This window comes from Microcaecilia unicolor, chromosome 5, assembly GCF_901765095.1.
Source record: "Microcaecilia unicolor chromosome 5, aMicUni1.1, whole genome shotgun sequence".
Lineage (NCBI taxonomy): Eukaryota > Metazoa > Chordata > Amphibia > Gymnophiona > Siphonopidae > Microcaecilia > Microcaecilia unicolor.
In genome coordinates, this window is record NC_044035.1 from 159,525,561 (window position 1) to 159,539,597 (window position 14,037).

Consider the following 14,037-nt stretch of genomic DNA (forward strand, 5'->3'; position numbering starts at 1 on the left):
CTCTCTACAATTTCAGGCTTTGGATGCACCACAGCCCCTTACTTTACTCCTCCTTAATATTTGTATGTACCCCTTGGGGCAGCTCATCAGATCATTTGGTTTGACCAGCTGCTTTTATGCCGACAATATCTAGATGATCATTCCCCCTGGAAAAAGATCCAGTTACCTCACTTTTATGGTAGACTGGAAAAGAAGCAGTGAGCTTGTGATTAACAGCCAGAAAATGAAGATCATGGATATTGGGGAAATGTGCAGCCCTACAGATGAGCTCATGAATTTGGAGATTAAGTTCTAGAGTCAGCGCAAACACCGAGAAGGTGGGTAACCACCAATGGTAACCATGAAGTAGGACCAGGGCTAAAGGAACCAGGTCTACAAGATGAAAAAGACACAAAACCAATATGGCATAAATCAGGAGAATTATTTGACTAATAAAGACCCGACATATCCATGTTTTGGCAAACGCCTCCATTGGGAGTAAGTTAATATCTGTAAAGACATATAAATATACATGTCGAATCACAGATACTGCTTTAGTAATCAAATAATAAATTTCCTGATTTATGCCAAACTGGTTTAAGGTCTTTTTCGTCTTGTCGAGCTGATGCTTCCAGACCTGGTCCTAACTCCAGACCCACACATCTTTTCTATAGGTGGTGAAGTTTACACGAAATTAAAATATTCGGGAGAAGTGGGGTTGGGAAGATTTCTACAGATAAAATTCCTTTTGTGAAATGGCTCGTTTACTTCAGGAAAATTAGTAAGGGGAATTTCATGCTATAATGGACATTAGACTTTTAAAGAGCAGTTCTACCATCTAGATGGTTATAAATACAGTGGGAGATACCTGACAGAAGAGCAAACAATCCATATACAGCAGCTCTTTATTGTACAGACTTGCAAAAAGGGACTCAACACTAGTCATGTTTCAGCATATAGCCTTCCTCAGGAGTCCATAATATCCATATAGTACAATAATATCCTGAAAGCAACATATTGAACTGAAGATTGAATTTCATCATAATTTTATATCTGATATAGCTTCTTATTTTTAGACGTCGTTATTGTACTAAATGGATGTTAGGCACATCGATGCCATGTTACACTAGCACCCTGGACACCTAGGTGTCGGAATAGAATAGCCCCCTACAGCGATTCCTCTGGGTGCCTAAATGAAAGCTCCTAGTTGAATTGCCCCTTATTGAGTTATTGTCTGTGCCAATGCAATGCCCATGTTATTCAGGGAGATTTTTAGCATGCTCTATGTAAAATATTTTGCATAAAATATTCAGCTCTATTTACCTGGCCAGGAACAGCTCCTAGCCGGTTAAATAGCATTTAGCCGGCTAACTGCTAATATTCAAGCACTGGCCGGATAAGTTTAATGGCCAAATCAGATAGCCTAAAAAGCAGTCTTATCTTTAGTCACTATAAACTTAACCGGCCAGTGCTGAATATTCAATTAGCCAGTTAAGTTTCAGCTGGCAAAAAAAAAACGGATATTCAATGCTGGTCACCGGAAATGGCCCGGCATTTAATATCCAGAGTAAGCGCCAGTCGAGGCACTTATGCGAGCTGCCTCCCGCAGTCTGAATATCCAATTTTAATGTGCACATAAAAAGTTTCCCAAAGAAAAAAAAGGAGAAGGTCCAATCCTCAAGGATATGAGCAGCAACAAGAAGAAAGAGTGAGGTAATCAAGGATGAGGAAACCAAGCTTGTAATATAGAGAGTCTTTATTATCGTTCCTAAAGGCCTATTGCGGGAAGACTTGACATGGCCGTGTTTCGGCTAGTGTGCCTTCATCAGGAGCTTTGATCCCTGAGCAGCTGGCAATATAGGGATAAACAAAGCAATAACGGATACATACAAAGCGCATCAAATGTCACGCAAAGAAGCCTTTGTCGAGGAAGCAGCATTTCACATACATGTGAAACACTGCTTCATCGAGAAAGACTAGCCAAAATACAACTGTGTCGAGTCTTCACGCAACAGGCCTTTAGGAACGATATGCAATAAAGACTCTCTATATTACAAGCTTGGTTTTCCTCATCCTTGATTACCTCACTCCTTCTTGTTGCTGAACGTAAAAGGCTTACTGCATGCCATAGCTTTTTTGCTCAGGTATACTGCAGACGTCCTTTGCTGTTTTGCTCAGTATTTATTTAAATAGCTTTCACTATCTGCTAATTGGCAAATGGTTTGCTGAGCATGTCAGTCACAAGTCACGCAAGACACTGACACTCTACATACTGGTCTTCTTGCAGCTTGCAGGCAGGCTAACCATCGAAACGAGTGAACTGCTGGACATGTGGAAGGCGCAGAACCTCCCAATTGACCTTTTCGAGAGCATTATCATTGTGGGTCGTCTGGCTGAGGAGGTTGAGTGGTTGAAATTCTTCGTCCTAGCTTGCAGCTCTCTTGGAGTTGTAAGTCATATCAATGTTTATTTTTAGCCAATGTGAACTCTTTTATCATATTTTGATTTTGATAACTAATACTTTTATAACTTTACTTTATTCCAGCTCACAAGCACACAACAGGTGCATTATAGGACCACAGTTTTAACTCCATCATTTCCTGACTTTAGAGGAACAACATTTCACACATTTTGCCTACCTAATATTATACAATATCCCCCAAATTCTATAAATTTGGGTGCCAGATTTAATGCTTACTCCCGGATTCTATATATTGTGCCTAGCATTCTGTACTGAAATCCAAGCGTATTCTATAACACACATAACTTAATTGGCTTAATAAGCCAATCAGCGTTTTCAACAGCACTTAGCAAACAATAATGAGCACTAATTTGCAATAATTAGAATTTACTGCACAACTCGCTATGCATATTCTGTAACGCAGAGCGCCTAAATTCTAGTGTATGCAGCCAAAAAGGGTCATGGTTATGGGTGGGGAAATGGGCATTTAATGAGCGTTTCAAAATTTACATGCACTGTTATAGAATATAGCCCTCTGTGCCTAAATCTATGCGCCAGTATTTACTTCACATTTTCCTTGGTGTAAATGGATGTGCCTAGTTCTAGGTGCTGAGATATCAAACTAAGCATATTCTCTACATACCGAGCCTAAATCTAGGTGCAGCTTATAGAATACGCTTAGGCCCTAGTGCTCAAAGTTACACACTTAATTTATAGAAAAGGTCAGTTGCATGCACATCAATTCAATAATTGGAGGTTAACAGCCAATTATTGGCTGTAAATGGCCTTAACTGGCACCAATTGGCAAAAATTAGTAGCTACATGTGCAACTTCCACTAGTCGCTATTCTATAAGTTGCATCAAGGGAGGCGTGGACATGGGAACCAATGGGCGGGTCATGTGTGTGTCAGGCAATTAGGGATGCATATTATAGAATACTATTCATTACATGCCTACTGCTTACAGTTGGACATGAGCATTTACACCAGTGTTTGAGCTGGTGTAAGTGCTTGTGCCTAATGTTAGGGGGATAGATGAGGACTTAAACTAGTATCCTATAACAGCAGTTCAGCGCCCATTTCTTGTATTTTCCCCTATCAGTCTAACCCTTAAATTTTTATTAGGTCATCTCTCTTCTGCAGCTCTTGTGACTCTGGGCAAGTCACTTAACCCTCCATTGCCCCTGGTACAAAAAAAAAAATAAGTACCTGATATATGTAAACCGCTTTGAATGTGTTGCAAAAACCTCAGAAACGCGGGTATATCAAATACCTCCTGGCTATAGCAAATATCCTGCCAGTCCCTTCCTATCATAGCACCAAGCTCAAACCTCCACCTCCCTTCACCCACTCACCCAAAGAGAACCTATTGGACCAACATAAGAATTATCAAATGATGTAAGGACGTACATATGGGGCCAAAAAAAGCACTATTCTATAAGCCACGCTTAAATGTCCTAATCATGCATCGCCTATGCCCATTTTATTCTTGCTGTGCATCGCCTTGTGTGAATTTCTTTAATAAGGCAGTAAATAACTCCTAATAAATAAATAATAAATGTTAGATGATAATTATAAGACCTCAAATCCTTTATTTGTACGAGGCCTACAGTTTTCTTCCAAACATGGACCATGAATCCTCATTAAACTGCAATAAACAAGACCCTCTCAATTACCGGCTCTCTAATTGGCCTTGTTTTGAAGCCTCAGCTGGCAGAGATCCATGCAAGGAGGTGACCACAGTCAACATTTACATTAATGAATGTGTACAGCGTTGTACAATTCATAGAAGTGTAATGCCTGCTCCAAAACATTTACAATCATTAGGAGTAAGCATGAGGTGGAACAAAGACTTATTTATTTGTCTACATTTCTTAATCACTGACCAGAAATCACTCACTTAGAAATATCGGTATCCATTTAATAAGCTATATTAGCTGTAAATCTTATACACAACAGCATAACGTGTTAACCGCTAGCATGCCCTAATTCCATGTTACACAGCTCACGCAGAAAATGCCATTTTGAGATGTGGAATGGGCAAAGTCACATCTTACAGTTAACACAGAAGCCGTTAGTGTTCATTAACCATTTATATGGCATATAATTCTGAGCAGGTAACACTATCTTATGAGGTGTAGTTAGGTCCACTGAACATTACCTGTGGTGCAGTTAACATGCAGTAGCAACTTTTTCTCTGCATTAACTGCATGACAGCCCTCCCACAAATGCTGAGAACATACCCAACAGTTTACAGGGAGGGTTTTGCAGTTACTGTGCATAATATTGGCAATCAATGCAAAACCTTACCATGCTTTTATAAATTGGGGACCAAGATGTACAGTTATTCATTCCTATGCTATTTAGCATCCAAAATTATATGTTGAGGGCCCCTTTTACTAAGCAGGTGGTAAGCCCAACAAAGGCTTACCGCTCGCTAAACAGGAAATGCCGCTGGGCTACCACAGAATCCTGGCGGGTACTTCTTACCCCAGCGCGCCATCATACCTGGCACTACAAAAATATATTTATTTTTGTAGCACCAGAGTGTACCCGGTGGTAATCCGGGCAGTGCCACGCACTGCCGGGTTACTGCCGGGTTAGTGCGGGAAGTCCTTACCACCACCTCAATGGTGGCCACACAGCCATTTCCTGCAGGAAAGCGAGACTTCTCTTTCACCCACTGCGTTAAAAGGGGGCCTCGGCACGCATAGGAAAACACGCACTATCACCAGGCAGGCTCCTTGTGCCGCAGCTTGGTAAAGGGCCCTGAATGAGAAATATTAATATTATTGTTTCTTCTGATTAACAACACTAATAATAACATATGAAGAGATTTGTATCTTACAAATCATAAAATAAAACTAAACCTAATAACACATAAACCTCTAAATACATTAAAGTGATATTGAATATGGTGCTCAGTTTCTAATAGTGGTCTCAGCTGGAACAGATGTGAGAGCTAAAATAGCTGATAACACTGCACTCAATCATTGAACCAGCTATTAATCAAATCTATCTCATGTGCAAAGATTTTATTTATAAAAGGCCACTTATCTGATTGAGTAGCTCCTAGTTGCTTCAGCTTCTTTGTAGATGTCACTGAGAAGAGACCTCCAAAAACAAATGTGTACTCAAACAATAAGTAAATGCTTAGTGGAATGACAGAAAAAAGTGTTCAAAAACAAAATGTTAAAATCCAAGAGGCTGCAGCCAAATATTTTCCGAAATGATCCTCAAGATCAATAGCGCTGAAGTGGTTCTTACTCGTGCTGAATTCAAATACCACTAGTTGCTTATATTGCTCAAATATTCTAAACTTAGCTACTTAAAGAGTCCTCAAGGTCTAACAAGTGACACTCAATAGTGCTATATCCAATGTTGCTTGCTGCAGACTCTCACAATCCCAATTCATGCTTCAAGTGATGACTAGCAATTAAATCCCATTGTTTGTAACCTTAAACACAAATTCTCCAATGGTTTTTGCTGATCCACATGGTCCAGCATTTCGCCATATGCGTCTTCAAGAGATCAGATGTATAATACCTCACTATTTCACTTAAACCGTTTATGGAGCAGACTGTTGGAAAACTCCCGCTCAGAGCTTCTCTGTCCTCAGTGACATCTACAAAGCAACTAGGAGCTACTTATTCAGATAAGTGGTCTTTTATATATAAAATCTTTGCATATGTAAGATAGATTTGATTAATAGCTGGTTCAATGATTGAGTGCAGCGATATCAGCTATTTTAGCTCTCACAGCTGTTCCAGCTGAAACCACTGTTAGAAACTGAGCACCATATTCAATATTACTTTTATGTATTTAGAGGTTTATGACAGTGCCTCTCACCTCCGTGTGGAAGCGCTGCAGGCAGCAGCAGAGCGATCTGCTGCCTGCAGCGCTTTCACAAGGAGGTGAGAGGCGCTCTCATGTCAGCGCAGGGGGCCCAACACAGAGGGGGGAGGGCGACGGCGAGGAGGGTAGCTGGACATGGGGGGAGGGCAGGGGGAGAGAGGAGGTTGCTGGACATGGGGAGAGAGCAGGGCAGAGAGGAGGGTTGCTGGACATAGGGGTAGGGTAGGGGAGAGCAGGGGGGGGAGGCCAAGGGAAAGCGGAGGGTTGCTGGATATGGGGGAGGGCAGGGGAGAGAGGAGGGTCGTGGACGGGGGGAGGGCAGGGGAGAGAGAAGGGTCGGTGGATGGGGTTGAGGCCAGGGGAGACAGGAGGGCTGCTGGACATGGGGGGGGAGGGCAGGGGAGAGAGCAGGGTTACTGGGCATGGATCGTTGAAGGGGAGGGCAGGGGAGAGAGGAGGGTTGCTGGACATGGGGGAGGGCATGGGAGAGAGCAGAGTTGGTGGACCGGGGGGTTAGGCCAAGGGAAAGAGGAGGGTTGCTGGATTTGGGGGAAGGGCAGGGGAGAGGGGATGGTTGGTGGACGGAGGGAGGCCAGGGGATACAGGAGAGCTGCTGTACATGGGGGGGGGGGGCAGGGGAGAGAGCGGGGTTGCTGGACATGGATCGGGGAAGGGGAGGGCAGGGGAGAGGGAGGTTTGCTGGACATGGATGGATGAAGGTGAGAATTATTACATTTTGCAAAACACAAATCTCGCCTGTTTTAACAGGCTTAACGGCTAGTGGGTATATAAAAGAGAGATTGTATTATTGCTCTTCCTCTTTGCTTGGGCCTTTTTATAGACCATCGCTAAGACACTTAAGATTGCATGTGAAATCCTGTCCACTGAGCGCGAGAGCGGACAACCACGAATCCCTTTCAGCACCTTCCAGTTTCTTTACACATTTTTAGCTGACGTAGACGGAGAGGTATCCAGGACACAAGTAAATCGCATGCTCACCTATCTACACCAAGAAATGTAAGTATCGACCTCATTACTATTGTAATTAGAAGGTGGTGCTATTATAGTACCAATAGAACAATAGTAACAAAAAATAAGGTTTAAGTACATTTTTTGAATGTTCAATTTAAGTTCCCCAAAAGAAAACTTTTAAGGGCTTGATTTTATAATAGGACACCTGAATGACAAATCCAAAATGGTACCTATTTTATGAAGAATCAGCATAAACAACCTCTCTCAAAAAAAAAAAAAAAAATATATATATATATAGGATCTTCAGAAGGTACATTCCTTCATACCCCACTCTCACTACATCTACATAGTTCATATATTCTCTTTTAAAAAAAACTTTGTGATTGTAATTGTAATTTACTATGTAAGCCGCATCGAGCCTGCAGTGTTTGGGAAAGTGCGGGGTACAAATGTAATAATAAATAATAAATATAAAGCAAACATCATTACTGACTGAGCTTATAGTTTATTATTTATAATCCATCCTTATCCGTGGCAGAGAACAATAGTACATACATTTAAAAAAACATAAAAAACAAATAGAACAACAAAACACTAAAACAGTATCAGTGAAAAAAACTAACTAGAATAATACATCTTCCTAGAAAAAAAAATACAGTCAATTCAGTCCCAGCTCTCCAGGCACATGATAGATTTGATTTCATTGGCTATACTCATATGCATCTGTACTAAAAACAAACAAACAAAACACAGCTGGCAAAGATTTTGGTCAATAGTAATAGTAAGGGAAAACTGGAAATGTAGGGACCGGTGCCCTAGCAAGTGGGATAGCAGTGAAATTTTGCATTTTTTCACATTTCTAACCACATCTTCCTCATGGATCCATTTTTTCACACTGTTATGTAAGGGGCCAATAGTCAGGCTGCAGCAATAAGCGGTTCGTAAGCAACTCACAGCAGTAGGCTAAACTAACCCTGGATATTCAATGGTGAGGCATGTGTGGCTCCTGGCATTGAATAACTAGATATATGCACTGACCAAATTAACCAGGCCAGGGCCGGTCTTAGCAACTGCGGGGCCCTGTGTAGACCAGTTCACTGCCCCCCCAGTCCCGCCCCTTGTTGACAAGATATGTTTTAAACATTTCTTTTATTTTCAAATAAACACAAATCAAGCAAAACTTGTATAAAAACTAATTCAAACATGAAACATGCTATACTAGGAAACCTTTGGGTTTAAAAAGCAAAACCATGTGCACGTAAGGACTAGATAAATGAATTAAAATGAATCCCCTTAATATGTTATACTTGGTAGCAATAATGAAACAGTGATTGAATATTCAGATAGCAAGCAGCCTGAGCCAACAGATTTATTTTCCACTGAACATAATAAACTTTGTATGAACTTGGCTGCTAATAGTGTGCTGAACTGGACAATGTTGGCACATTTAGCCACACCCGTTTACCAGCCATGGCGCATATAACAGTAATCATTGAAAATATTACACCAGTAAGGAGAAGAAAAATAACTTTTTTTTCATTATAAATAATTTCTGTAAGCTGTTACAGCTCCAGTATACCCAAAATGACACAAACCAAATTAGCATACAGATTCTGCATACAGCACAATACCAGAAAAACAGAACATTGCTATACATTGCAAAATAAGACAAGATGTAAATTCTCAAATTGGACATATTCCAAACACTAAAATGAAAATAAAATGATTTTTTTCTACCTTTGTTGTCTTGTGACTTTGTTTTTCTGATCATGTTGGTCCCAGTCTCTGATTCTGCTGCTCTCTATCTGCTCCCTTACTCCACTTCCAGGGCTTCCTTTCCATTTATTTATTTATTTTCCTCCTTTCTTCTTCATTTCTTGCCCTACATCCATAGTAAAAGCTGGGACCTCCGCGGACTTACTGGAGGAGGTATAGAGTGGATCCAGCTTTTGCCTATTTTCTCCAGCCATGTGCAGTTTTTCTCCTCTTTTCCCTTTCCTTCATCTCAGTCAGTATGCATCTCCTTCCTCTCTCTTCCCTCCCTCCATCCATGTCCAGCATTTTCCTCTCTCTCCTCCCCTCCATCCATGTTTATCTCACTTCATCTCATCCTCTCTCTTCCCTCCCCTCCATCCATATCCAGTATTTCAACTCTCCCCTCTCCTCCATCCATATCCAGAATTTCTCCTCTCCCCTCCATCCATGTGCATCTCCTTCCTGTCTTCCCTCACTTCCATCCAAGTCCAGCATTTCTCCTGCCCTCCCCTTTATCCATCCATAGCAACTCTCCTCTCTCCCCTGCCCTCCCTACCCATCCATGTCCAGCAATTCTCCTCTGCCCTCTCCTCCCATCTATGTCCAGTGATTCTCCTTTGCCCCTGTCCCCCCTCATCACATCCAGTGATTTTCCTCTGTCCCCTGCCCTCTCCTCTTTCCCCTCCATCCATGTGCATCTCCTTCCTGTCTTCCCTCACCTCCATCCATGTCCAGCATTTCTCCTGCCCTCCCCTCCATCCATCCATGTCCAGCAACTCTCCTCTCTTCCCCTGCCCTCCCCACCCATCCATGCCCAGATTCTCATTTGCCCCGTCCTCCCCTCTCATCCACATCCAGTGATTCTCCTCTGTCCCCTGCCCTCCCATTCCATCCATGTCCAGCGATTCTCCTCTGCCTTCCCCTCCATGTCCAGTGACTCGCCCGCCCCAGCCCCCAACTTAACTTACCCCCCTTTTCAGCTCCTGAGTTTCAGGTCCCAACGCGTTTTACCCCAGCCCCATCTGTGCCCTTAGTTTTCCTCAGCTGCTTTCCTTCCAGCCGCCCTGTGTTTAAAAAGTCACAGCGGCGGCAGCCGCAGCGAAAACAGGCTCGCTTCTAGCCTTTAAGCCTTCCCCTTCTTTCTCAGCGTGCACACTGTGCCACCTTCGCAGAAACCGGAAACAGGAAATTGCATCAGTGCACGCTGACAGAGAAAGGGAAGGCTTAAAGGCTAGAGGCGAGCCTGCTTTTTCGGTAGTTATGGCCAAAAAGAAGTATGTCTAAAGGAAGATGAATACAGAAATTAGTTGGATGTTGAGACTTTTGATTTTTGCAGGTACTTATTACTATGACACAGCATAGTGAAACATAGTATTATATCCATTATATCTGATGGTGTTCTGGATTTTATTACCTTAAAATTAATGCATGCATTCTTAAGCTCAGTCAACAATTATATGTTGCTTCATATATACCTTCTGAAGATCCGACTAAGGGGTCCTTTTACTAAGGTGCGCAGAAAAATAGCCTGCACTGTTGTAGGCGCATGTATTCGATGAGCGCAGTTCAATTTTTCAGCGCGCCTGCAAAAAAGGCCTTTTCTTTGCCTGAAAATGGACATGGACATTATGCAAAATAAAAATTGGCGCATGTCCATTTTGGGCCTGAGACCTTATCGCCACCACTGACTTAGCGGTAAGGTCTGACGTGTTAACCAGGCGGTAATCGTCCGAGAGCATACACTGCTGATTACCGCCTGGTTAGAGCCACGCGGTAGAAAATAAAAAATATTTTCTGACGTGCGTATCGGACACTTGTAAAAAATAGAATTAGCACCCGGGGCACATGATAGCCGGGTGGTAATTCCAAATTGATGCGCGTTGGACATGCATAGGAGCCTAGGTACCTTAGTAAAAGGGCCACTAAATATTTATATATTGTAAGAGATCCGCCCCTCCTCCAGGGGTTTGGGCGGGATCCTGTCCCCTCCTGGGAGACTTCGGCTATGGCATTATAGCTCACTGTAATCCACAGGGTAAGGCTCCGGTAACCAGCAGTTTCCAAAAACACACACAGTTTTCTTTATTTTCCAGGCTATCTCAGTACAGCAGTTCAGAAAAAAACAAAACACAGCTCCCCCACTTTCACTCTTCAGTGGATTCAGCACAGCAGGGTAAAAAAAACATAAACACCACTGCTTCCAAAAACTAAGTCCTCTCACCTTAAACAGTCCCAAAGCCCAGCGCTTTATATCTCCGGGAAGCACCTGTAGGCTGCAGTTCAAAAGGGCAAAATCCCTGCTAAACGTCCTTCTCAGGTGCCATGGCAAATAGTTCCAAAAAAACACCTCCCTTTAGCTTTGAGCAGTTCATACAGGGAAAAAATAACCCCTTCCCAAACAACACACTCTCCACTCTGCGTAGTTCAGCAGCACACAGTTCACAACCGTTTGAACTCTATGGGAAAGATAAGGGTCCCACCCTTTCTGGGTCACACATTCACTATCACTGACTCTCAACCCGCATGACCCTTTTCTTTCCCCTTTCAGTCCAGCTTCCATACCAAGAAGTCACCTGCTTCCTCAGATTTTTTCCCAATGACTGAGCCCATGCTGCTATGTCCATGGGCTCCTCCTCCCTTTCACTACCCCCCTCTTCAGACTCCTGCCAGTCCATGGGTTCTTCGTCCACCCTTTCCCCAGCTGTTCCCCCTCCTCCTGATTCCCAGGGTACACCTCCCTTGCCTTGTCCTGGCTCTCCCCTGGAGGCTGCTGGGAAGGGTAGTTTCTATACCAGGGTTTTCCCCGGGGCTGATGGATATTGTAGTTTTTCTCTGGCCTCCATTTTCAGAGGGAAGGAACCCCTTTCATATCTCCCTCTGAGATAGTACCAAAGGTAAGGCTCTGTTCTGCCTCCCTTTCCTCTGAACCCTCTTCACTTCTCCTTCCCCCACTTCCATTTTATTCACCCCTCTTCCTCCTCCTCTTCACTATATATATATATATATATATATTTGGGTGAGAGATTGTTTATGTGATGTTTCATTTACTACAAAAATACTGATACCACTTGTTTGAATGTATATGTATTTTATAAAACAGGCACCTGTGCGTCTTTACAAAATCAACTTCTAGAACCAGCATGATACTGTACAAATGCTGACACACCGGTGTAAATTTGTGCACATGCTCAACCCATGTGCTTTATAAAATATACATGCACATCACAATACTGTCTCCGTTCTACCCAAACCTGTGGCGTAGCCATGGGTGGGCCTGGGCTCACCCAGTTTCGGCTCAGGCCCACACAAAATTCTGGCACCTTTGTCATGGATGGTGGGGAACCCAAGCCTCGCCAACTGAAAGAGATCCTCCAGTTGCCAGAACCACTCATTCCCCTACTTGCTGCAGCCAGCGGCACAATCTCCCCTCCCCCGCAGCACACATGTGAAAACTGTGCTTGTGCAGGAGGAGAGAGGCTGGAGCAGCAGCATGTGCACAGTACAGACAGCTGCAGCAAGTAGGAGAATGAGCTGTTCTGGCCACTAGAAGACTTCTTCCAGCTGCGGGGTGGAGGATCCCTGCCAGCAGTAACATAGCCTGGTTGAGGGTGTGGGGGGGCGGAGAGCGGACTGCCAACGGTGCAGCTGCACATTTTAAATGTAACAGATTGCATAAAAATAGGCACCGGTGCCATCGGAAGTCCGTTTGGGGGACGGCTGCTCCCCTAGCAACCCACCTAGCTATGCCTCTGCCTGCCAGCTCAGGTATTTATTTGGAGGTCAATAATGCAGGAGCAGGGTGAGGGAGGGATTGTGTGCCCACTTATTTTGGGCTCAGGAACACCCAAAATACCATGTCTGGCTATGCCACTGACCCAAACTATGCCCCTACATGCAGATCGCATAAAAGTAGACATACACTTTCCTTGCGTGAACTGTTTACATGTTTATTCAGACGCATTACTTCATAAAAATCTTTTCTACATGTAAATCAGGCTTTACACACAGAAAAACTTTAAAAATTACTCTCAAATATTTAAAATATATAAGAACTTTGCAGGACAACAAGGAACAGAACCTCCAAAATATTGTGGCTCTTATTAGTAAGGACTTGGAACATTAACGAGTCCTTTTAAGGTGCATTGAAAAATGGCTTGCGGTAGTGTAGGCGCGGGTTTTGTGCGCACACCAATCCATTTTTGCTCAAATGTAAAAAGGCCCTTTTTTACATTTTTGCCGAAAATGGATATGTGGCAAAATCAAAATTGCCACACGTCCATTTTGGGTCTGAGACCTTACCGTCAGCCATTGACCTAGTGGTAACGCCTCATGTGATAACCGGGCGGTAATGACCTATGTGTGCCAAATGCCACTTGGCGTGCATAGCTGACGCACGCCAGAAAATAAAAATATATTTTCTGGGTGTGCGTAGCAGACGCGCACCAAAAATGAAATTACCGCAAGGGCTACACTGTAACTGTTCAGTAACTCCATTTTGGTGCACGATGGGCACGCACAGACACTTAGTAAAAGGGCCCCTAAGGAATTATATAAAATTTACAACAAACACACCCTAATTGCAGAAAACTAATTTGATAGCAATTTGGAGTTTCAAAGCAGAGGAGGTTCAAGCAATCATGCTGGACCATAAGAATACTGGGAACCTGTCAGGTATTTCTGACTTGGAGTGGAGGAGTAGCCTAATGGTTAGTAATGAGGTCTAAGAATCAGGAGAACCAGGGCCATGCCAAGGGTCTGTGGTGCCCCCCTGCAGAAGATCAGTTGGCGCCCCCAGCGCCCCCCCCCCCCCACAGATGAACAGTTGGCGTGCACGCGCCCCTCCCCCCATGAAAATGATCGCTGCCCTCCCATCCACGCTCCTCTCTCCCCTGCCCTCCTGCTCCCATGTCCCAACTGCCCGCCCTCTTCTCCCCCCCCAAGATCCCTTTTAAATTTACCTCCGTCCGGCAGCGAAGGTGCAGCGTCAGTGAAGGAGACAGCGCTCCCGACGTCTCT

The 14,037-nt window shown here is 43.6% G+C and overlaps 2 protein-coding genes across 2 annotated transcripts in view; one reads left to right on the top strand and one right to left on the bottom strand.

Moving 5' to 3' along the window:
• Positions 1-14,037, bottom strand: part of LRRC20 (leucine rich repeat containing 20) — a 295,773-nt gene that overhangs the window by 144,391 nt on the left and 137,345 nt on the right. The window lies entirely within an intron of this gene.
• LOC115470385 (ropporin-1-like) overlaps positions 1-14,037 on the top strand; it is a 73,861-nt gene that overhangs the window by 54,161 nt on the left and 5,663 nt on the right. The window contains exons 4-5 of the mRNA XM_030203504.1: positions 2,267-2,428; positions 7,136-7,311. Of these exons, the coding sequence (XP_030059364.1) occupies positions 2,267-2,428; positions 7,136-7,311 (338 nt within the window). The remainder of the gene's footprint in view (positions 1-2,266; positions 2,429-7,135; positions 7,312-14,037) is intronic.